Source organism: Balaenoptera musculus, chromosome 12, assembly GCF_009873245.2.
Source record: "Balaenoptera musculus isolate JJ_BM4_2016_0621 chromosome 12, mBalMus1.pri.v3, whole genome shotgun sequence".
NCBI classification, from domain to species: Eukaryota; Metazoa; Chordata; class Mammalia; order Artiodactyla; family Balaenopteridae; genus Balaenoptera; species Balaenoptera musculus.
In genome coordinates this window covers 74,611,029-74,634,339 of record NC_045796.1, presented here as the reverse complement: position 1 = coordinate 74,634,339, position 23,311 = coordinate 74,611,029, and the positions used below count along the sequence as shown (strand labels likewise).

The following is a 23,311-nucleotide window of genomic DNA, read 5'->3' as shown; positions in this document are numbered from 1 at the left end:
ACTTAGGAAGAAAGGTGAGACTACTTTCTGAACTATCTTTAGACCATGAAGCATCATAAACCGGGACATCATCACCTTTATTCCAACTGTGCAAAATACAGCATATTTCAAAATAATTACACAAATGGCCCAGATGACAATATAATTGGTAAGTCAATTAACAGTCTTAGCCTATTATAAACCATACTAGGTAATAAAGATGAAGCATAAGCTCAATTAGCTCTTTGAAAGAATACTGTATGTTATACTTATTCCTTCAGTTTTAAAAATTGACTTTTCTAAGTAAAAGAAAAATATGGATAGAATATAGGTTAAGTTAAAACTACAGCATAACATTAAATGAATTGCCTCTGAAAATTAATTGTGAGTAACAACACATTTTGTGAGATCTTAAATACACTTTAATGTGCAAAAAAAAAAAAAAGATAAAGTAAGCTTACAAATGACAAAGTGGTCTTCCTGAGTGGGAGTTTTTACTAATACACACTATCCATTAAAAAAGAAAAAGAAGCTGATATCAAGTCACTATATATATGTGTGTGTGTGTTTGTGTGTGTGTGTGTGTGTTTGTTATAGAGTATTTTACTAAGTATTCCCTGATGACACTGCAAAGGCAACTAAACTTCTGTCTGGAAAAAAGAGCCTATTTTAGCTGGTTGGTAATTTGTATGCACTTCAGCTGGTAATTTGTATGCATTTAGGTAATTTTCTGTATATTAGAAATTTATATTAATTTTTTAAATGTGCTTCATTAAAAAGTTTCACTTGACTAAAAATAAATGATATTTCTCAGACTAACAAGTACAGAACAAAATAAAAATCCTACCTGAAAGAGCCAGAAACCCAACTGGAAGAGCTTGTAGTATCAATTCTATTACTGGGAATGGGCTGTGGAGCAGATATTTTAAGTACTGGTGATTTTTCCCATGGTTTTAAATCTTCCCTAAAATGTGTAGGAGGTGTACCATTAACATAGGATTTAATTTTCCCCTGGAGGTAAAAAAAAAAAAAAAAAAAAATTAAAAAGTGAGTAATAGCAGGTACCCCTAGCACAGTAGCTAACACATAGTTGGTACTCAGTAAGTACTGGTTAAACTGTATTAAAGAGTAAAACCTTACAACAATAATTATCTAGTATTTTCAATTCAGTTCTTCTACAGTTTAGTATCTTGATAAATTCTCAAACCATATCAGTGGCTATAACCCAATTATTAAAAGCTTTGGGAATAATTTTTAGGGACGTAAGTTTACATATCAAGTTCTTATTTACCTGAGCATTAAACAAAAATGTTAATAAATATAAGTTGTTCAAATAAGATATGAAGCAGTAACTTTAAAATTAACATCCATGACTTTAAAATGAAACAAAATGGAAGTCTGGTATAAATGTCATACAATTCACTCTGAATATAATTAAAGGACTCTGAATAAAATTAAAGCCAAATAATATTGACACTTCAAAAGGGACCCTAAAACTATTGCTATTACAATAGGTCAAGGAAGTTATTGAAATGGTATTTCCACTGCCAGGATAGATTCTTCTACTATCGCCAAAAATTCACAGTATGCCTTCAACTTCTTTTAAACCTCACCTGTCTTCCAGGCCAACCTAAGTGTAATATGAATTTCCCCCAAACTTCTACCTTACATAAAAAAATTTTTATGATAAAAATTTGTTTTATATCAATCCTTGAGGCCTATAAGACTCTTAATAAAGGGTAAATTTTCTATTGTCTCACAAATTTCTAGATGTTCTAATATATTTTGTGGATGTACAGAGGTTAGAAAAAAATTACTCTACAGCTGGTAAGTTTGACATTCTCCTTCCCTGTAGATTAACAACTATGGAATTAAATGTTAAGAGATGTCTGAAACATGGCCTCCCCCAGAGTTGACCAGCCTAGGAATTCAGCAGCTTAGTGTCAATTATGCTAGACCAGGAGAAGAACTCCATTCCAGATTGCATTGCTCCAGTTCACACCGTGGCGGAAAGACACTACACAGATTTTGGTATTAGGCTTACTTTCAAAATCATTTTCCTCTGACAATTTTTAGCTGGTGTTAACTGACATTTCACAAAATATATTTCAAGTAATTGAGCTATGAATATATATTTCAATATGCCTATACAGTATTGCTATACTTTACATCAACATTACTTTTATTGCAGAAAGATTAGAAATACAACATCATAAAGGGCTCAAAACTGCAATTATAATCTTTAAAACTAGAAATATTAGGCAAATTTGAGAAAACTAACACTACATATATTATGTCGTTAACTGTATTTTCTTATAAACCAGCCAGAAGAGTGTTTTAAAGTTAGAGTAAAAATAATGAAAAACTAAACTGTCCATAGACTAAAATTTGAAGAAAAGAGTGCATTAATAAACAAAGACAAACCTCAGTCTTATCTGCATGAAATCCTGTTGTGAAATCAGGAGACTGTAAATCCCTAGGACTACCCACTCCTGCATAGCTTCCTTCAGAGTCTGATGTCAACAGTTCTGGAAGAGATTCCACAGAATTGGTCTTACCAGACTTTAGCAATCCTAAAAGATAAACATTTTTTTCATATTTAAACACATATACAGTAAACATATATGTATGACATTTAATGAACCAAATAGAGCTAAAAGCATCCATTTATCCAGATTTAGTAACATTTAAATTATAGTCACTGTACTAAAGTCTTAATAATTCAAGCTAACTGAAGAAAGAAATCAGTTGAAGCGAAAAACTGAAATGGAGAATTTTAAAACAACAGTTTTATTCATTTTAATTACACACCAATTAAGCAATAAACCTGAGGAAGATGGTTATTTGGTATCTAATTTAAAAAGTGACTCAGAACATTTTTTTCCCCATAAAGATAAGACAGCAAGACAAAATTAATAAACTCTAGACCCCTCCCCTTTCCCTTTCTCATCTGTCTCTGCACCTATGCAAAGGGGGATTAGTCCCAGTCTGTGTGGAAGAAGCATTATAACCTTTCTGCCACTCATCTAAGCCAGCAGACTGGCCAGGTAGCAGAGGCTTTGCGGAAGTCAACTGTGGCCTGTTTGAGGGTTTTTCCTTCTGCAAAATATCTGTGAATTGAGAGCTATTTTCAATTAGCTTATCACCTAAAGCATAAGTTGTTATGAAATGTATATACCATTTGTTCTCTTAGGCAAGCTAAATACCTGTCTCCCTGCTACATCTGGTATCCTGGCTCATTAGCAAATCAGTCATTTCAAGTATAAACAGAGTAAAAAAAAAAAAAACTTTTGCTTAGGTTCATGTGTTTATTTCCACATATTTAAAATGTAGTACAATCTAAATGAAGTAGCAAAATAAATACATTATAAAACATATCTCATAAATTCAGTAAGTGTTGTTCTCTTTAAAACTAAGTCACCCTGGGCTTCCCTGGTGGCACAGTGGTTAAGCATCCGCCTGCCAATGCAGGGGACACAAGTTCAATCCCTGGTCTGGGAAGATCCCACCTGCCGCGGAGCAACTAAGCCCGTGTGCCACAACTACTGAAGCCCAGGCGCCTAGAGCCCGTGCTCCACAACATGAGAAACCACTGCAATGAGAGCCAGGGCACTTCAACAAAGAGTAGCCCCCGCTCACCACAACTAGAGAAAGCCTGCACGCAGCAACGAAGACCCAACGCAGCCAAAAATAAATAAATTAAATAAATAAATTTAAAAAAAAAAAAAGTAAATCACCCTGACAAGGTATGTGCCTTTTTTGTTGTTATTGCTAAAATACAATTTGGAAATAACATTCAAACTTTTCTCCCCCACAATGTTTTAAATATTTTTAAGAGTAGCAAATTTTTATATGAGAGTATATTTAATACTGGGATGCTCCCAAAAGTCAATTAGAAACAAATCTAATAAATAAAGACGACTAAAGTGGCCAACAATTATTTTTGATAAAAAAACATTTTCACAGAATGACTTCTAACTTTAAGGATCAACACAAACAAACGTTAAGCCTTCATACAACTGTCCTTGATGAAATTAGCTTCATACTCAGATTTTCTCCCAGAATAGGTTACTTTGGCCCCCAGTTAAATTTAACCTTTCAATCATTTTTTGCTTTGGCCACAGAAGGAGTAGTATAGCAGGAAGAATACCAAACAGGAATCAAGAAAATAAATTCTAGGTGTGCGGACGCAGTTGCGTGAGGGGTTTTTTGCTTTTTGCTGTGCTGTGGAGCAGAGCTTGTTCCTCTCCCGCTCAGCCGTGCAGGTTGAATTGACCAAAGCAATGGTTATGGAGAAGCCTAGTCCCCTGCTGGTCGGGCGGGAATTTGTGAGACAGTATTACACACTGCTGAACCAGGCCCCAGACATGCTACACAGATTTTATGGAAAGAACTCTTCTTATGTCCATGGGGGACTGGATTCAAATGGAAAGCCAGCAGATGCGGTCTATGGACAGAAAGAAATCCATAGGAAAGTGATGTCACAAAATTTCACCAACTGCCACACTAAGATCCGTCATGTCGATGCTCATGCCACCCTGAATGACGGTGTGGTGGTCCAGGTGATGGGCTTGCTCTCTAATAACAACCAGGCTTTGAGGAGATTCATGCAGACCTTTGTCCTTGCTCCTGAGGGCTCTGTTGCAAATAAGTTCTATGTTCATAATGATATCTTCAGATACCAAGATGAGGTCTTTGGTGGCTTTGTCACTGAGCCTCAGGAAGAATCTGAAGAAGAAGTAGAGGAACCTGAAGAAAGACAGCAGACACCTGAGGTGGTTCCTGATGATTCTGGAACTTTCTATGATCAAACTGTCAGCAATGACTTAGAAGAACATTTAGAAGAACCTGTTGCTGAACCAGAGCCTGATCCTGAACCAGAGCCAGAGCAAGAACCTGTGTCTGAAGTCCAAGAGGAAAAGTCTGAGCCAGTATTGGAAGAACCTGCTCCTGAGGATGCTCAGAAGAGTTCTTCTCCAGCGCCTGCAGACATAGCCCAGACAGTGCAGGAGGACTTGAGAACCTTTTCTTGGGCATCTGTGACCAGTAAGAACCTTCCACCCAGTGGAGCTGTTCCAGTTACTGGGATACCACCTCATGTTGTTAAAGTACCAGCTTCACAGCCTCGGCCGGAGTCTAAGCCTGAATCTCAGATTCCACCGCAGAGGCCTCAGAGAGATCAAAGGGTGCGAGAACAGCGAATAAATGTTCCTCCCCAGAGGGGACCTAGACCAGTCCATGAGGCTGGTGAGCAAGGTGACGTTGAACCCCGAAGAATCGTGAGACACCCTGACAGTCACCAACTCTTTATCGGCAACCTGCCTCATGAGGTGGACAAATCAGAGCTTAAAGATTTTTTTCAAAATTATGGGAATGTGGTGGAGCTGCGTATTAACAGCGGTGGGAAATTACCCAATTTTGGGTTCGTTGTGTTTGATGATTCTGAGCCTGTTCAGAAGGTGCTTAGCAACAGGCCCATCATGTTCAGAGGTGAGGTCCGTCTGAATGTGGAAGAGAAGAAGACTCGAGCCGCCCGGGAAGGGGACCGCCGAGATAACCGCCTTCGGGGACCTGGAGGCCCTCGAGGTGGGCTGGGTGGTGGGATGAGAGGCCCACCCCGTGGAGGCATGGTGCAGAAACCAGGATGTGGAGTGGGAAGGGGCATTGCTCCAAGGCAGTGAATTGCTCTTCACCGATCTTCAGGCAGCAGTACAAACCCTAGCTCCCACAGAAGGGTGAATTTCTTCAGCCAGCCTTTGGTATCTCGGAATCTGATCCTAGTCTATGATAAACTGCTTAAGTTTGTACAATTCTACTTTTTGTGTTACTGGTGTGTGCTCCTTCCCCTCTCACCCCCACCCCCCCCCCACCTTTTAGTCCTTCACTTCCAGTTTTGTGGAATGATATTTTAGGGAAAACAGATTTTTAAAGAAGAAAAAAAAAAAGACTGCATTTCCTTGCTTTCTTTGCATATACAGACTGGATTTTTTTTTAACAGTTTCCCCAAAGGAATGTGTCTTGCTTATTACTGACATTTGGTATGTTTCATTCATTGGAATATTTCTTACTTATTTTCTACATGTTTCAAAAGCCTGTGAGAATTACAGGATTTGATAAACATTTTGAAGGCAGGAAGACCCCAAATTGTCTCTTCTTTGAGAGTCATGACTACCTTCTGGTGTGGAAAAATTGCCATTGGAAAAATCGACAATTTAGATTCTCTCTGGTATGGTTAAAAACTGAATAAAAGGTGTTAGTAGAGTTTTTCTTTGGATACGTGGTCGCAAAACAGTTCCAAAACCTACTGTTTTTACCATTGAAATTTAAACTGTGAGATAGGTTTTAAATGTCTAGAATGCAATTGATAAGCTTTTCTTGAAGTGTTAGATTTTTTTTTTGAAGTAGAGTTTTTTCATGTTTAATTTGTATTTGTAAAAAAAAAACAAACCAAAAAAATTTCAAAAATCTGAATAACACAAAACCAGAGCAAAACTGTTGTGCCTTCTATTTATCTTTAATTCCAGTCTTGGCAATTGTTTAAAGAAAAATAATAAAAAAAATAAACTTAGATTTGTTCTATTAAAAAAAAAAAAAAAAAAAAAAAAATAAATTCTACCTCTGGCTGCTATGACCTGAAATCACTTAAAAGTTTTCTGAGCTTGTTTCCTCAAATTTAAAGGAAGGGGTGTAAATTAATTCATTACTAAGGTCTCTTCCAGCTCTGAAATGCTAAGACTCTTAACACATATGCTATCAGTAACATCCTTTAAAACAAACCAAGTATCTGCTTTTTCCATAAATCTTTTAGGTATTTGGAAAATCACTAGCTCCACGACTGTCTGTCCATTTATTATTCATCCTGCCATCAATCCACCTACGCCTCCTTCTAAGGGCTATGGGTAATTCATATAACACAGAGGATGCAAAATCACAGAATTTAAACTTTAAAAAGGTCCTAAAATAGGAATCAGGATATGCAGCAAATGAGAAAGACCTATAGACCTATCTTCAGTACTTCATCAATCAATTTAGGTATATTAGCTTTCTTTTTTAGTATCTCGTGTGTTATCTAAAACGACTATTCTTCACATTATTTATTTATCAAACATGTCAAATACCTCATTTTTACTTTTCAAAGTTGCCTGTATACGGCTGATTGACTGTGAAAACACTGCTGACAGAAATTGCACCAGTTTGTCTTACGGCTATAGACACACCAACTATTTCTGAAAGCCATGCTGTGCTGCCATTCTTTTTTGGTTACACTTCAAATTTTTATCTAAAGAAACTGTTAAAATTTAGGTCGTTCAATCTGGATCTAATCAGATGAATCCAGAATGTGGGATAGTCTACAATACCACTGGCCTCAACTTCTGAAAACAAAACAAAACAAAACAAAACAAAACAAAACAAAACAGAAGGGTGTGACGGTGCTGTTCTACTTAAGAGACTAAAAAGACATTAATAAGCAAAGGCAATGTCAACCCTGATACGACATTAGATTTTTTTTTTCTTAATGTTAAAACAGAAAAGGCTATAAAAACATGTTTGGTCAATTAGGGAAATCTGGGCATAGACTACAGCACTAGATAATATTAATTAATGTTAATTGTCTTTCAATGTGATAATGGTATTGTGATTGTACAGAATAAGGCTTTTATCTCCCTTATGCTTAGGAGATTCATATTAACCTTGGGGGGAAAATGTCATGTCTACAGCTTAGTTCCAAGTGGATCAGGTTAAAAAAAAAAGTGTGTCTGTAGAATGTTTGGAGGATGAGGGAACAGAGCATGCAAGACAAAGCCTGCAAGAAAAAGCAAATGTGGTTAAGAGGTTAACAACAGATCTGGATAATGGGTATACAGGTGTTCATGGTATTTTTCTTTCACCTTTTTAGTAACTTAAAAGATTTTCAGAATTAAAAACTGGGAAAAAAAATTTCAGAAAAACTATATAACCTTACGTTCAAACAGGCTCACATAATGCCTAGATATAAAGTGTGTTGTATTTTACTACTGGATTATAACCTCCTTAACACGCATGAATGGAATCCCACGTGGCATCTCACTTGAAGCACTGATATCTATGAACTGAACGCACGTGTTAATAGTATCTCTGTCATGTTTTGCCCACCTCTAACCCTCTATGCCACTAGACAGAGTGGTCTTTTCTAAAAACATAAACCTTATCCAGTCACACCCTGCCTTAAAAAATCCATCAATAGCTACCTGTAGCCTTCAGATTAAAGTCCAAATTCCTTAGTTTGGCATATAACACCCTCCAAAATCTGACCCTCTCCAACCTATCTCCTATCTGCACCTACCCGATATGGCTGAGCTATGCACAACAAACGTGCAGTCTTTCTACTGCCTCTAGGCTTGAAACATACTGCCCCATTCTCTTAGCATGTCAATCTGCCTCCTTTTCTTGGCTAAGTTCTCTTCACTCTTCAAGATCCAGCTCAGGGATCACTTGCCTCTAACAGATGTACCCTGATCTTCTCAGACTAGTTTGGGTGCCCCTTCTGTGCTCACAGAGCAAATGTCAATCAGAGTACTTATCACAATACATTATCATTTTCTGTGGCCTCCCTAAGACAAGGACTATTTTCTATTTCTGTAGCCCCAGCAGATGGCATATAATAGTATTTAATACATGTTAAATGAATTAGATAAGGAACAGAGACATGAAAGATTAGATCAGAAAATATACCCTAAACTATTTTCCACTAACCTGTAGATGGTGGACTCTGAATAATATCTGAAAGGTTATAACCTCCAGAACTATCTGACCGCTTACGTGGCTTCTTTTTTGCTTTTGTTTTTGTCTTCTTGAACACACTTTCCCTAGGAAAAAAGCAAACATAAAAGTCATTTTAAAAAAATTAAGTTACAGATGAAACAGAAGAAGAACTATGCATTTTGAGCAACGGAATACAGCATTTTGGTCAAACAGAAAACACAGAAGAATATATATGTTCTAGTCCCATTTATCTAAGTGGCCCAGGGCAAGTTACTCAATTCCACGAAACTTCAGTGTGATACTATCACTTGTTCTAACCCTAGCATTTCTGTGAAAGTTAGAAACAAGATGGTACATAAGAAAATACTTTGAAAAGTAAAATACTGTACATGTTCACACACAAGCTATTATAATCTATGATCTGGAACTAGAAATATTTGGTGATAAGTTTTAAAGTATTTCAGGGGCTGCTTAATTCCTTGAATTATTATTAATCAGGAAAGAGAAAATATCTATGAGGACTACAACAGTCTTATTTCACCTAAAAATTATAGATCTCATTACGTAATTCATCCACAGTAACACAGGTCAGCTGTGAATACTATCATTTTGTGAAGGATAATGTATTTATGTCAATGTTAATCATTTTATTATAATTTTTAATGTAATAACATGTCATACATCCAAGTCAGATATTTATAAACCTCAAGTATTCCAGTGGCTACCACCAAACTCTAGAAAAGAGGTTAAAAAAAATTTCTGGAACCAAGAGCAGCTTTTCAGTGAGCTACAATTATACTCATACGTATATATACACTCACACATATATATAGTAAATGACTTGAATATCCGAAGATTTTATTTTAACAGGTCATTTACCAAGCAGAAGGAAAGTAATTCTATAACCAGCTGACAAATTAGCCTAAAATGCAGATTGGAAATTCTAAGCAGGACTTATTAAATGGTCAACAGGGAGACTGTGTAGAACCTGGGATATTTTATTGAAGGACTCCCAAATGCCAGTCACTGTGGGTCATATCTCTTGAACGAGTAGGGTTCTCTATAGAGAGGGATCTGGAAGAATGGCTGATGAACTCCCCTTGGTTCACCCTCTCCAGAAGGCAAATCGCTCATCTTCTGCCAAGATGGAGGAGGGGCAATCACTTGGTTCAGGAATACATCAATGCTCTTTGAAAAATTCTCCAAAAAAAAAATGCTCTTTTCCAAATCCAGCCACTTACACTGGTCTTCATAAATCTAGTACCTGTAATTCTTAAGCCTTTCCAGAATTCTGTTTTAGTTTTTTCTGTTCTAAGTCATTACTGCTCGGCAACCACTTTCCAACTTCCAAAACTGTTAACACCTCCTGACTGCCATTTACTCCTTTCCTGTTCTCTCTGCTCTAGTGCAGTATGCCTTTTTTATTTCTTTACTATAATCTCAGCAGGGTTTGGAAAGGTAGTCAAGATAACTGCACTTATTCAACCCAACATATTTAACCAGAAGGCTACATTCCTTTTGTGTTTATACTTAACTTTGTTATATCTGCAAGTATTAACTATGCATTTACTTTGTATTATATCAAGGCTAAAAATGAACATAAATTCCTATTTTTTATGTTAGGTTTCTCAATTTTTCTTTCCATATTAATATAAAAGTGTCAACAGTGTCCAAGATTGGGGATGGGGGAAGGAGAAAAGGAAGGAAAAAAAAAAACAGAGCTTACGAATAATTTTGTTCCATATTTATTTCTTCTTTCAAAAAGATATCTCCATCTTCTACATCCAAATAGCTAATATCTGGTCCATCTTGATATGGTGTAATGACTCTTCTATCCATTGCTGGAATCTATAGAAAAAAAGACGTCACTTTTTAAATACAAAATTTGTAGAGGAAAGACATCAGCTACCTTTCTGTCTCCCCTTCAATCTACAACCAGTAAAACATGCAGAGCTCAACAAAGTTGCCTCTGCCTAACACACTAGGACACCAGAGAATTCCACACATTTGTACATCTAAAGGCGGGCAGGCTGGAACACAAGAGGAGAGAGGCAGAACAGATGAAAGAGTGGAGTCTGTGCCTGCAGTTCTGGGCCTCTAACCACAGCAGCTGAGCCCCCAGTTTCAGGGAACCCAGCACCAGCATGTGAGGCGGTGCACTTACAACTCTGGCATCCTGAATGGAGGGGTGCTCACAACCACAGGTAGCTTGGTAGCAGTGGAAGTGGGCCCTGGAACCCAGCCGCCATCCCCCACCATCAACAGTGGCGGAAGCCCACGAACCTCATACAATATCAGACACAGTACAGGCACCTGTGCAACCCTGGCTCCCAACACCCCCATGATCCTCCTCCCCCCACGCAAAGACTGTTACTCAAGGAATCCCACAAGCTGGGGAAGAGCCCAACATTCCGATGATGACAGTAGCTCTGGCAGAAGAAAGGCAGTAAGGACCTGGGAGGCACAAGAAGCAATAATGAAGGCACAGAAGCACACCTCTTTCAGAGCCGGTGGAGGCTGGAAAATGCCAACTAGCAAATATAATCAGAGCCAGCTCAGGTAAGAGAAAACAAACCTGTGTTATAGTGCCACCTACTGGAAAGCAAAAGAAAGGACTCTAACTTCTAACCTGTCATTAACTTCAAATGCACCTGCAGAGGAACAATTTAATTCAAGTACCATATACAACCACAATAACACTCGACCACAAAAAGAAAATAACAGTTCTCCAGAAACCAAACTAAGTCACAGAATATTTCAATCTAACTGATAGAGAATTCAAAATAGCTGTCATGAAGGAACTCAATAAGCTATAAGAAGTCAGAAAGGCGGTTTAATGAGCTCAGGAATAAAATTAATGAACAGAAGAAATACTTTACCAAAGAGACTGAAACTCTAAAAAAGAATCAAACAAACGCTGGAGTTGAAGAACTCAATAAATGAGATGAAGAATGAATTAGAAAGAAATGGAAATACAGCAGATCATATGGAAGAGAGAATTAGCAAGCTCAAAGGTAGAAATCTTGAAATGATACAAGTAGAAGAAGAGAAACAGAATATTAAAAAAGTGAGGAAATTTCACAAGACCTATCCAACTCATTTAGGAAGGAAAATATTAGGGTAATGAGTAACCCAAAAGGACAAGAGAGGGAGAAGGCAAAAGAGAGTTTATTTAAAGAAATAATATCTGAGAATATCCCAAAGCTGGAAAAGGAACTGGATACACAAGTCCATGAAATTAAAAGAACACCTAAATGCAAAACGACCTTCTCCAAGACATGTAAAAAATATTAAAATTGTCAAAAGTCAATGACAAAGATTTTTAAAGGCAGCCAAGAAAAAGGATGGTAGCTGGGAATTCCCTGGTGGTCCAGTGGTTAGGACTCAGTGTTTTTACTGCCAGGGCCCAGGTTTGATTCCTGGTCGGGGAACTAAGATCCTGCAAGCCACGTGGCGTGGCCAAAAAGGGGGAGAAAAAAAAAAAAAGGCTGGTGGCCTACAAAGGAACCTCCACTAGGCTAGCAGCAGATGTCTCAGCAGACACCCAACAGGCCAGGAGGGAGTGAAATGACAATCTCAGAATACTAAAAGATAAAAACCATCAGCCAAGAATACTCTGTCCAGCAAAGACATCGTTCAAATATGAAGGATAGATAAAGACTTTCTCAAACAGAAGCTGAGGGGAGTTCATCAACACAAGACCTGCCTAACAAGACATGTTGAAAGCAGCACTTCTAACAGAAACAAAAAAGACAAAGGGACACAAAACTTTGAGCAAGATGATAAAACAGAACCAGAAAATTGCAACTCTATGAGAGCATAAAGGTTAGACGGAGAAAAAAAGAAAGCAGAAAAATAACTATAAGCTATTTCTTTTTGGTAGCAAACTCACAACATCGAAAGGGATAATGTGAGAAAACAAAAACATAAAAGGGGATGAAAAAAACTCATACAGGTAAATGAAGATAACATACTATCAGCAGAAAAAAGACTATTTTATCTGTGAGACGTTTTATACAAAGCTCAGGGCAACCACAAAACTTTATGTTACAGAGCAGAGACATGAAACATAAAAAAAGAAGAAACTAAGAAAAATACCACAGAAAACCTCCAAACCAAAATAACAGACAGAAACACAGGAAAAAGAAACAATAGAGATATCAAGCAACCAAAAAACAAAACACAAAATTTCAGGACTACATCCTCATCTATCACTAATCCCCCTGAATGTACATGGACTGAATTCATCAATCAAAAGACACAGAGTGGCTGGATGCATTAAAACACAAGACTTAACCAAATGCTGCCTCCAGGAGACGCACCTCAGCTCTGATGACAAACACAGGCTAAATGTGAAGAGATGGAAGATGATACTCCAAGCAAATGGCTGCCAAAAGAAAGCAAGTGTAGCCATCCTTATACCAGACAAAATAGACTTCAAGCCAAAAAGGTAACAAGAGCAAAAAATGGTCAGCATATAAAGAGGACAACTCATCAAGAAGACATAAAAGTGACTAATGTATATGTACCTAACATAAGAGCACCAAAATATATACAACGATTACTAACATACCCAAAGCAAGGGAACTGACAACAACAAAATAATTGTAGGGAACATTTAACACCCCACTTACATCAACAGATAGATCATCCAGACAGAAAGTCAACAAGGAAACAGTGGCCTTAACCGGAACGTTAGATCAGATATAGTTAACAGATTAAACAGAACAATGCAGCAAAACACACATTCTTCTCAAATGCTCATGGAACTTTCTCAAGGATAGGCCATAAATTGGGACACAAAAGAAGTCTCAATATAGATTTAAGAAGACTGAAATTCTATCAAATATCTTTTCCGATCACAATGGTATGAGAAACTAGAAATCAAGAACAAGAACACTGGAAAAATGACAGATAGTAAAGATGAACAATATGCTACAGAACAACAATTGGGTCACTGAAGAAATCAAAGGAGAAACAAAAAAATTACATGAAGACAAATGGAAATGAAAATACAATATACCAAAATCTATGGGAAACAGCAAAAGCAGTATTAAGAGTTTGTAGCAATAAAGGCTTACCTCAAGAAACAAGAAGAACTTACACCTAAAGGTACTAGAAAAAGAAGAACAAAGCCCGAAGTCAGTAGAAAGAAGGAAATATAAAGATCAGAGAAGACAGAAGAAAAGATGAATGAAACTAAGAGTTGGTTTTTTGAAAAGACAAACAAAACTAAGAGTCAGTTCTTTGAAAAGATAAACAAAACTGACAAACCATTAGCTAGATTCACTAAGAAAAAAAAGAGAGAAGCGTGATAAATAAAAGAAAAAATGAAAGAAAAAAAATAGATACTATAGAAATATAAAGGATTATAAGAGAATACAAAACTTGGACAACCTAGAAGAAATGGACAAATTCTTAGAAACATACAACCTTCCAGGGCCGAATCATGAATAGAAAATCTGAATAGCCCAATTACTAGTACAGAGACAGTGTACTAGTACTTTTTGAAACAGTACTTTTTGAAACAGTAATCAAAAAGCTCCCAAAAAACATAGGTCCAGGACCAGATTGCTTCACAGGTGAATTCTACCAATATTCAAAGAAGATTTAATATCTATCCTAAAACTATTCCAAAAAACTGAAAAGGAGGGAATGCTTCCTAACTCATTTTACAAGGCCAATATCACCGATACCAAAACCAGACAAAGACAACACAAAGAAAGAAAATCACAGGCCAATATCTCTGATGGCTGCAGTTGCAAAAATCCTCAACAACATATTAGCAAAACGAATTAAAAATTATATCAAAAGGATCATACAGCATGATCAAGTGGGATTTACACCAGGGATGTAAGGATGGTTCAACATCCTCAAATCGATCAACATGATACAACACATTCACAAAATGAACAAAAATCATGTGATCATCTCAATAGATGCAGAAAAAACATTTGCCAACATTCAACACCCATTTATGATAAAAACTCTCGACAGAATGGTACAGAGGGATGATATGTGACAAACCCACAGCTAACATACTCAACAGTGAAGTAGTAAAAGCTACCCTTCTAAGATCAGGAATAAGACAAGGATGCTCAATCTCACCACTCTTATTCAACATAGTATTGGAAGTGCTAGCCAGAGCAATTAGGCAAGAAAAAATAAATAAAAGACATCCAAATTGGAAAAGAAGAAGTAAAACTGTCACTATCTGCAGAGGGCATGATTTTTATATACATAGAAAACCCTAAAGATTCTACCAAAAATCTGACACAAATAAATGGAAAGATATGCCAGGCTCATGGATTAGAAGAATTAACATTATCAAAATGTCCATATTACCTAAAGCAATCTAATTCAATACAATCCCTATCAAAATCCCAAGAACATTTTTCACAGAAATAGAACAAAAAATTCTAAAATTTATATGGAACCACAAAAGACCCTGAATAGTCAAAGTAATGCTGAGAAAAAAGAACAAAGCTGGAGGTATCATATTTTCTGATTTCAAACTATATTACAAAGCCATTGTAGTCAAAACGGCATGGTATTGGCAGAAAACCAGATGCAAGGATCTCTAAACAGAATTGAAAGCCCAGAAATAAACACTTGCATACATGGACAATTAATTTACAACAAAGGAGCAAAGAATACACAATGGAGAAAGGACAGTCTCTTCAATAAACAATGCTGGGAAAACTGGACAGCCACATGCCAAAAAATTAAATTAGATCATTATCTCACACCATACACAAAAATTAAGTCAAAGTAGATTAAAGGCTTGAGTGTAAGACCTGAAACCATAAAACTACTGAAAGAAAACACAGGTGGTATGCTCTCTGATATCAGTCATAGCAATATCTTTTAAAATATGCCTCCTCAGTCAAGGAAAACAAAAGCAAAAATCAATGGGATGACACCAAACTAAAAAGCTTCTGCACAGCAAAGGAAACCATCAATAAACCAAAAAGACAACCTACCAAATGGGAGGAGGTATTTGTAAATCATATACCCTAAAATAACTCATACAACTCAACAACAAAATTACCTGATTAAAAAACGGACAGAGGAGTTGAATACATATTTTTTCAAAGAAGACATATAGATGGCCAACAGACAGATGAAAAGATGTTCAGCATCACTAATTATCAGGGAAATGCAAATCAAAACCACACTGAGATATCACTGTACACCTGTCAGAATGGCTAGGGTCAAAATGACAAGAAATACCATGTGTTGGCAAGGATGTGGAGAAAAGAGAATGCTCATACACTGTTGGTGAGACTGTAAATTGGTGCAGTCACTACAGAAGACAGTATGGAGATTCCTAAAAAAATTAAGAATAGACTACCATAAGATACCCAGCTATCCCATTTCTGGGTATTCATCCAAAGAATACAAAAACACTTATTTGAAAAGATATATGCTCCCCTATGTTCACTGCGGCATTATTTGCAATAGCCAATATATGGAAACAACCTAAGTGCCCATCAAGGGATGAATGGATAAAGAAAATGTAGTATATGTGTATATATATATAAAAATACACACACACACACACACATATATATACAAAGGAATACTACTCAGCCATGAAAAAAGATGAAATCTTGCCATTTGCAACAACATAGATGGACCATGAGGATATTATGCTAAGTGAAATAAGTCAGATGGAGAAAGACAAATACTGTATCATTTCACTCATAGATGGAACATAAAACACTAATAAACAAACAAAAACAAAATAAATGAACTAAACAAACAAACAAAAAAACCCCAAACATGTGGATACAAAGAATAGAGTAGTAGTTACCAGAGGGAGAAGAGGAGGTGGGGAGTGAAATAGATAAAGGGGATCAACTATATGCTGACAGATGGAAGTTAAATTCTTGGTGGGGAGCAAGCTGTACGGTATACAGAAGTAGAAATATAGTAATGTACACATGAAACTTACATAGTGTTATAAATCAATGTTACCTCAATGAAAATAAATAAAATCATTAAAATCCGTATTTTTACACTGTCCTGATCTTTAGTAAATAAATAACTAAAGACCCCAAAGCATTCAATAACTTTCATTTATAAAGAAATTTAAATAGGTATTAATTTTATCATTACATATCTTCAATTTTTATTATCGTGTTTACCTGTACAGCTTGTAAAGAAATCTTATGTCCTCATTTTTAAAAGATCCTAATGAATCAGAATTCATTAGGAAATTGTTCCATTGAGAAGTCTGACCAAATATACTGCTTTAGTTGATATTGTAATTGACAAAAACATAAACCTTACCATTTTTCGGTAAAACACAGAAAGATCCTTCAAAACACCGTCACTTAAAACATCAAGAGACCTAAATAATAAGATATAAAATTCTATCTTAACACTCAAGTTTAATACCTGTTAAGACTTTCAAATATGCAGAGACATTTTATATTGTTGAATAAGGAATATTTTTTTAAAGCATTAATATGCCAGCTGCAACAAATTCTTTTTGGAAGTATGTGTAGTTATATATTTCACATAAGCAGCAAACATATTAGACAAACATACTGAATAAAACTCAAGCAACTCTTATAAATAAGTGATAGAAAAATATTTTCTATCATAATAGCAAGTATTCAACTTTCATTTTCCACAAATATAATCTTTACTACAGAAGGAGTACTATATTGACAGAACAATGGCCTAACTATCAGGTACCTGAATTCTATCTAGAATTATCACTGCTCCCAATTACCTACATGACCTTGAGCAACTCAGTTTCCCTCTCTAGTCCTTAGTATCTTCATGTGTAAAATAATGTTTGGGGACTTCCCTGGTGGCGCAGTGGTTAAGAATCCGCCTGCCAATGCAGGGGACACAGGTTCGATCCCTGATCTGGGAAGATCCCACATGCCGCGGAGCAACTAAGCCCGTGCGCCACAACTACTGAGCCTGCGCGCTAGAGCCCATGAGCCACAACTACTGAAGCCCGCACGGTCTAGGGCCCACGTGCTGCAACTACTGAGCCCGTGAGCCACAACTACTGAAGCCCACATGCCTAGAGCCCGTGCTCTGCAACGAGAAGCCACCGCAATGAGAAGCCTGCGCACTGCAACGACGAGTAGCCCCCGCTCGCCGCAACTAGAGAAAGCCTGCGCGCAGCAACAAAGACCCAACGCAGCCAAAAATAAAAATAAAAATAAATTTAAAAATTAAAAAAATAAAACGACATTTGGACTAGTTCAATTGTATTCAAAGGAGATTTTAAGGAATTCTCAGGTTCCAAAGAGGTACTTTGAGGCATCAGTAAAAATTTAAATCAAAGTTTACATTCTAAAGTGTACTTCAAACTATTTTTAAAACTAATACAAAGCAACCATATTCAAATCTGTACCACATTAGTTTTTTAACATTTTGAAGACAATTAACTTGTGATGCTACGTCAATTTTGATGCAGCTCTGATTTCTTAACATCTCTGTGCGTATTTATTTACACTTCTGGCAAACACATATTTGACTAGGAATGGTTACATTTACATAAATCTTTGCTTTTAATGCAAGTTATAACGTCTACTCATGTAAAATTATTCACCGCAGCACATGTGCCACCCTTAATAGTTCAACTCACAAACTTGTCACAACATAATAATGGAACAATAGTAATGTGACACATCATCCTCCAATATCATATTTTAGATAGATTTGGCTTGTTTCACACTGTGACAAATTAAACGAGCTTAATTTGGCAATGCAAGGGGAAAAAATTGCTATGATTAGAATGACTAATGTAATGTCAGCAAAAAAAATAAATGTATTCTGAAACCTCTGCCAGGTTCTGACAATGAAATACCAGAGGCATTTTGAAATGACATTGTCTAATATCCCATAATATTAATTTTCATTTGGAAAGCATTTTTCACAAAATAACAAAGCATTAAATAGCCAAAAGAATTTTCTCTAAACTGAACCCTAAATGGCAATTATTAAGAATCTGTTAGTGATTCACCCTTTAAAAATGTTAGAAAACTTTTATTTCAAACATGTTTTTGGAATTAGTTTCATTAAGCATCATCAAGCATCATCCTGACTTTGAAGGGTGAATTATCAAAAAACTGTTACCATTTATAATTAATTATATGGATCAAGGTTTTCTTGATTATTTGCCAAAAAAAAAAGTTTCACGGGTTTTCTCATCCTCGTATGAGGATATAAACAGAATCTACTTTCGTAAGGTTTTCATGAAAATTAAGTGAATCCATATAACACTTTTAGAATGCCGCCTGGCACATACCATTAATTATCATTATTACTATGTAACTATTATTATAGTACTATTATTAATTATTACTATTAATAACTATTATTATGGCAGTAAGTGTTAGCTATTATTGCAATTAAAACAAAATACAGCATTACACTAGACACCGACTTTAAAAATGCAACTGAGGGCTTCCCTGGTGGCGCAGTGGTTGAGAATCTGCCTGCTAATGCAGGGGACACAGGTTCGAGCCCTGGTCTGGGAAGATCCCACATGCCATGGAGCAGCTGGGCCCGTGAGCCACAACTACTGAGCCTGCGCGTCTGGAGCCTGTGCCCCGCAACAGGAGGGGCCGTGATAGTGAAAGGCCCGCGCACCGCGATGAAGAGCGGTCCCCGCACCGCGATGAAGAGTGGCCCCCACTTGCCTCAACTAGAGAAAGCCCTCGCATGAACCGAAGACCCAACACAGCCAAAAATAAAATAAAATAAATAAATAAAGTAGCTATAAAAAAGAAAAAGTGCTTAAAAAAAAAAAAAAAAATGCAACTGACACCAAGAAATCTAATCTGAAATTCCCGTGCTGACCAAAAAGACTTACTTTTCTCATCACTGACTTTATACTGAGTAAATGTAATGAATTTGTGACCTTATGCTAAAAAATAAAGCTGTAAATTTATTTCGTTAAAAAATTCCACTGCTAAAACAGTTGAAAACAATGGGATTAAATTTCCCAAGATTCCTCTAATTCTAAAATGTCAATGACTCCTAAATCATTAGCATTTATCAAATTCTTTCCATCCAGGTAAACATCAATATAACATGAAATATTAGCTTATAAAACAGGATACATATATTTAGCTGATTTTTTTCACATAAAATGTGTCATTTTTCATAAGAAAAATTTCATTACCATGCAAGCTTCAACACACGTATCAGCTTGCCATAAACTAGACCAACTCAACTTTTTCATGCCATCTGGTGCACCCTAAGTTTGACCAAAGAATCAGTACGTAGTATAGGAAATATCTTAAAAGAGAATAAATACAAAGAGAAAACAGAAATCAACCAGTAACAAATTGTATGCATGCATGTATGTGAAGTAATTAAGTGCTGGCTTAATTAGTATTACAGATAGTTTCCAAAAGCCAAGGTAAAAACTACATAGTTACAAATTAGCCTAAACAAAGAGATATGAAAACATACACAAATATACTTGTGATAATATTGTCCCACAACCTTCCAACCAGCATGTAAGCACCACTGAGGGCAAGGATATTGTCTTTATTTGTTCCCGGTAGTATCTAGCAATGGCTGGCATATATTAAGCATCCAAATACTGATGGAATGATTAAACTCCCTTACATTTTCACTTTTTCTACAAAGCTGGGATTTATCGTTATTCACTTTTAAATTACTAATATATTTGTTATTATATATAAATAAGTGCTTTTGCAACAGTCTGTATATATCTAACCTACCTTGCTTCAAGTAAAGCTGCCATATTCAGTCCTATAAACTGTAAACAAGATAGTTTCAACTGTTCAGCATTATACATTGCTGCGAATTCCAGTAGCATAGCAGCATTCTTAAGGGTAACTACAAAGGAAAAGATATGCGAAATGAGATGAAAGGCATGTTACTACAGCAAATGAAATATACTTATTTCTCAAGTTGTCAGGTTTGAACACTTAGAAGAAGGAAAACTGAAAGTAGTGTCTTGCCAAAAATAAGTTATACTAGGGCAAATATACAACTCATTTTCCATCCCAATATGTCAAAGTAATTTTAAATGACTTGTTCAGAGGAAGTATAAACACACGTAAAATTTTAAGCAAAAGAAAATACAGAAGGTGCATTACAGTGTCATCTAAAAGCAAACATATAAGAATTGACAATCTTCTACCTAACCTTTTCAGAATATTTTTAACTTTCACTGATAAACAACATTCCTTTTCATTTACATAGCACAGAATAGTCATTCTCTCTTCTATAAAACTAAAAAAGTATACTTAGGAGTAGGAGAAACTGATGAAATCGTTCTACAAAATATATTTATGTTGAGTCATCTATCAGACTTTACGTGGGTATATTTACATATATAAACACATACAAATACTATATATTTAGAAAGTAAGTACATGTAAATCTTACACATTATTGTTCATGCCAATGCAGAATCTAGCATACTGTACAAAAGATGCTAGATTTTGTTACAATCCTTGTTAACTTTATATATGAAGTGTGTTTTGCTAGAGACTGTCCCAGAATATTCTATTTACCTAGCATGTAACTTTGGCTTCCCAAACCCCTCCATTCTTTTTCTTACTTACTCTGAGTCCCAGCCAACAGAGGAACACAACTATTTTCTACACCTGGCTTCCTCCACTTCTTTGTTCTTTCTCCCTTATAACTCAGTCAAAAGTTATATGCAGACAATATGCAGACAATAATGATCGCTGCCTCACTCTTGACTAACCTAAAGTTTCAACTAATGATGAACCCAAATTCTCCCATTGCACAGAAATAAAAATGGATCATACAAAAACTTTAGAGTTGTTCAAGGAGAAGATACTCCACAGAGCTCAAGAAAAGTGAGTAAATAAGACTCTAGAGCTAAGACAAACTATTAGAAGTACAAATTAGGAAAATTTGACAGGAAATCCCTTCACACTTCCTGAAGAGGCAAAGAAAGAGAACAAAGATAAGATTACAAAGCCAAGAAACTTTTATATCAGGGTGAAGAAATTTAACCTTTAGCCCAGAGTAAGCAATTAAAAATATATGAACAAGGGAAGACATTAATTCCTTCCTACAGAAAGATTAAAGAAGAAGTTAGAAAAGAGAAACAGGACTTAAAAGACTACTATGACACGACATAGAAGGGATGGGTAACAGTGATCTCAACTAGCAGAGTGACAGTGAGAATAAAAAGGTAGGGGAAATGTGATCAACACAGTTAAGATTATAATCAATTCTGACAGCTGCAATTTGGGTGTAAAAACAAAATAACAAAAAATAACTCTGGGTTCCAAAGTTGAGTGTTAGGATGACAGCCATGCAATTAACAGAAATAATGAACAGAGAGAGAAAAATAAGAGTTTGAGAGAAAAGAGAAGTTTTTGATCAAATATATTAACAGGATGGTTACATAAAAATTCCAGCAAATAGCAGGGTAGCTAAGTGTAGAGTTACAGACCAGGGCAAGGGTAAAAAATTTCTGCTTTCAAACTCTCATCTTTCAGATTCCAAAATAAGTTTCATGCCATCTTTATTATTCAAGCTTTTATGGCATTTCCAAAAAATTAACGTATTTCAATTCTAAGATGTTCATGTTTTCACATATTAACATCTCTAAAATAAGGATGTGCTTACAAATGACACGAAGTAGTTTAAATGTCTTGATATTTTTAATGATACAAACACATGCATTTTACCATACACTTAATCAGAAAGTCAATAAAATACAGTAAATCCTGGATCAACCTGAAAACACACTAAGATTCTAATTCAAAAACTCACGTTTTTCACTTAATGCCACTTCACAAATCTCTTTCAATCGAGATATGAGAAGCTGATCAGCCACCACAAGAACACTACAAACAAAATCCACATTTTGAGATTCTAAAAAAAAAAGAAAAGAAAAAGAAGCGTCACTCTTTATTATTATTTTGTAAACATTATACGTAAGGGGAAAAAGTTCAAGTAATTAAGACACTACAAACGAGAGAATTATGATGATTATTTTCTAAATGTTGAAATGGCAAGTATGATAAACAGTAATAACATCAAAATATTTCTGTCTTTTCAGTAGAAAGCTGTAAAATAAAACACACCCAAAATGCCCTGGTTCAGACTAGGACCATAAAATGGGCAACTTGAGTAGATCTTTTTTAGTCTAAAGAACCACTAGAATGCCTGACTTGTTTAAAATCTCCCATTGCTGTTGAACAAACATTTCTCAAACTAATAGAGGGGAAAGTCAAATCTCATCATCGAAGGTAATATACAGGTGTATGTTAATTAGATACACATATGTTAAAACATATATATACATACGGGGGGGTAGAGGGGGCAGGGAAGGATGAAGGGAGAGGTGAATAATGCTCTTAGGCTTCCTTACTTAAAACAAAATTGGTCATCTAAGAGTACTTTTTTTTTAAAACTATAGAACTTCCTTAATTTAACATAAACTTGATCCAGTGTACTATTAATGACCTTAAGCAATGCTAAAATCACTGCCAGAATAGTAATATAAATAGGAAAGAAAAAAAAAAACAATACCACCACCATAGGAAGAAAAAAAAAAAATACTTAAAAAGAAAAAAATGAGCGACTTTCCTGG

At 35.8% G+C, this 23,311-nt stretch overlaps 2 protein-coding genes across 6 annotated transcripts in view; one reads left to right on the top strand and one right to left on the bottom strand.

The window, feature by feature from the left end:
* The window catches only part of IBTK (inhibitor of Bruton tyrosine kinase), a 98,014-nt gene that overhangs the window by 30,270 nt on the left and 44,433 nt on the right, over positions 1–23,311 (bottom strand). For all 5 annotated transcript variants that reach the window (XR_005022210.1, XM_036872025.1, XM_036872026.1 and 2 more), the window contains exons 17-23: positions 22,489–22,590; positions 20,448–20,565; positions 17,017–17,077; positions 10,448–10,569; positions 8,713–8,825; positions 2,404–2,552; positions 827–990 (exon numbers count right to left, since the gene is read on the bottom strand). Coding sequence is in view for 4 of the 5 variants with exons in the window: in XM_036872025.1 (XP_036727920.1) it covers positions 827–990; positions 2,404–2,552; positions 8,713–8,825; positions 10,448–10,569; positions 17,017–17,077; positions 20,448–20,565; positions 22,489–22,590 (829 nt within the window). In the remaining variant the exon portion in view is untranslated. The remainder of the gene's footprint in view (positions 1–826; positions 991–2,403; positions 2,553–8,712; positions 8,826–10,447; positions 10,570–17,016; positions 17,078–20,447; positions 20,566–22,488; positions 22,591–23,311) is intronic.
* Positions 4,160–6,544, top strand: LOC118905371 (ras GTPase-activating protein-binding protein 1-like). The gene has a single exon (XM_036872029.1). It carries the CDS (start codon positions 4,263–4,265, stop codon positions 5,658–5,660), a length of 1,398 nt encoding a protein of 465 aa, XP_036727924.1. The 5' UTR covers positions 4,160–4,262; the 3' UTR covers positions 5,661–6,544.

What these genes read in the sequence shown, in the direction of transcription:
- LOC118905371 (XM_036872029.1), top strand. Translation starts at nt 4,263, where the DNA reads ATGGTTATGGAGAAGCCTAGTCCCCTGCTGGTCGGGCGGGAATTTGTG.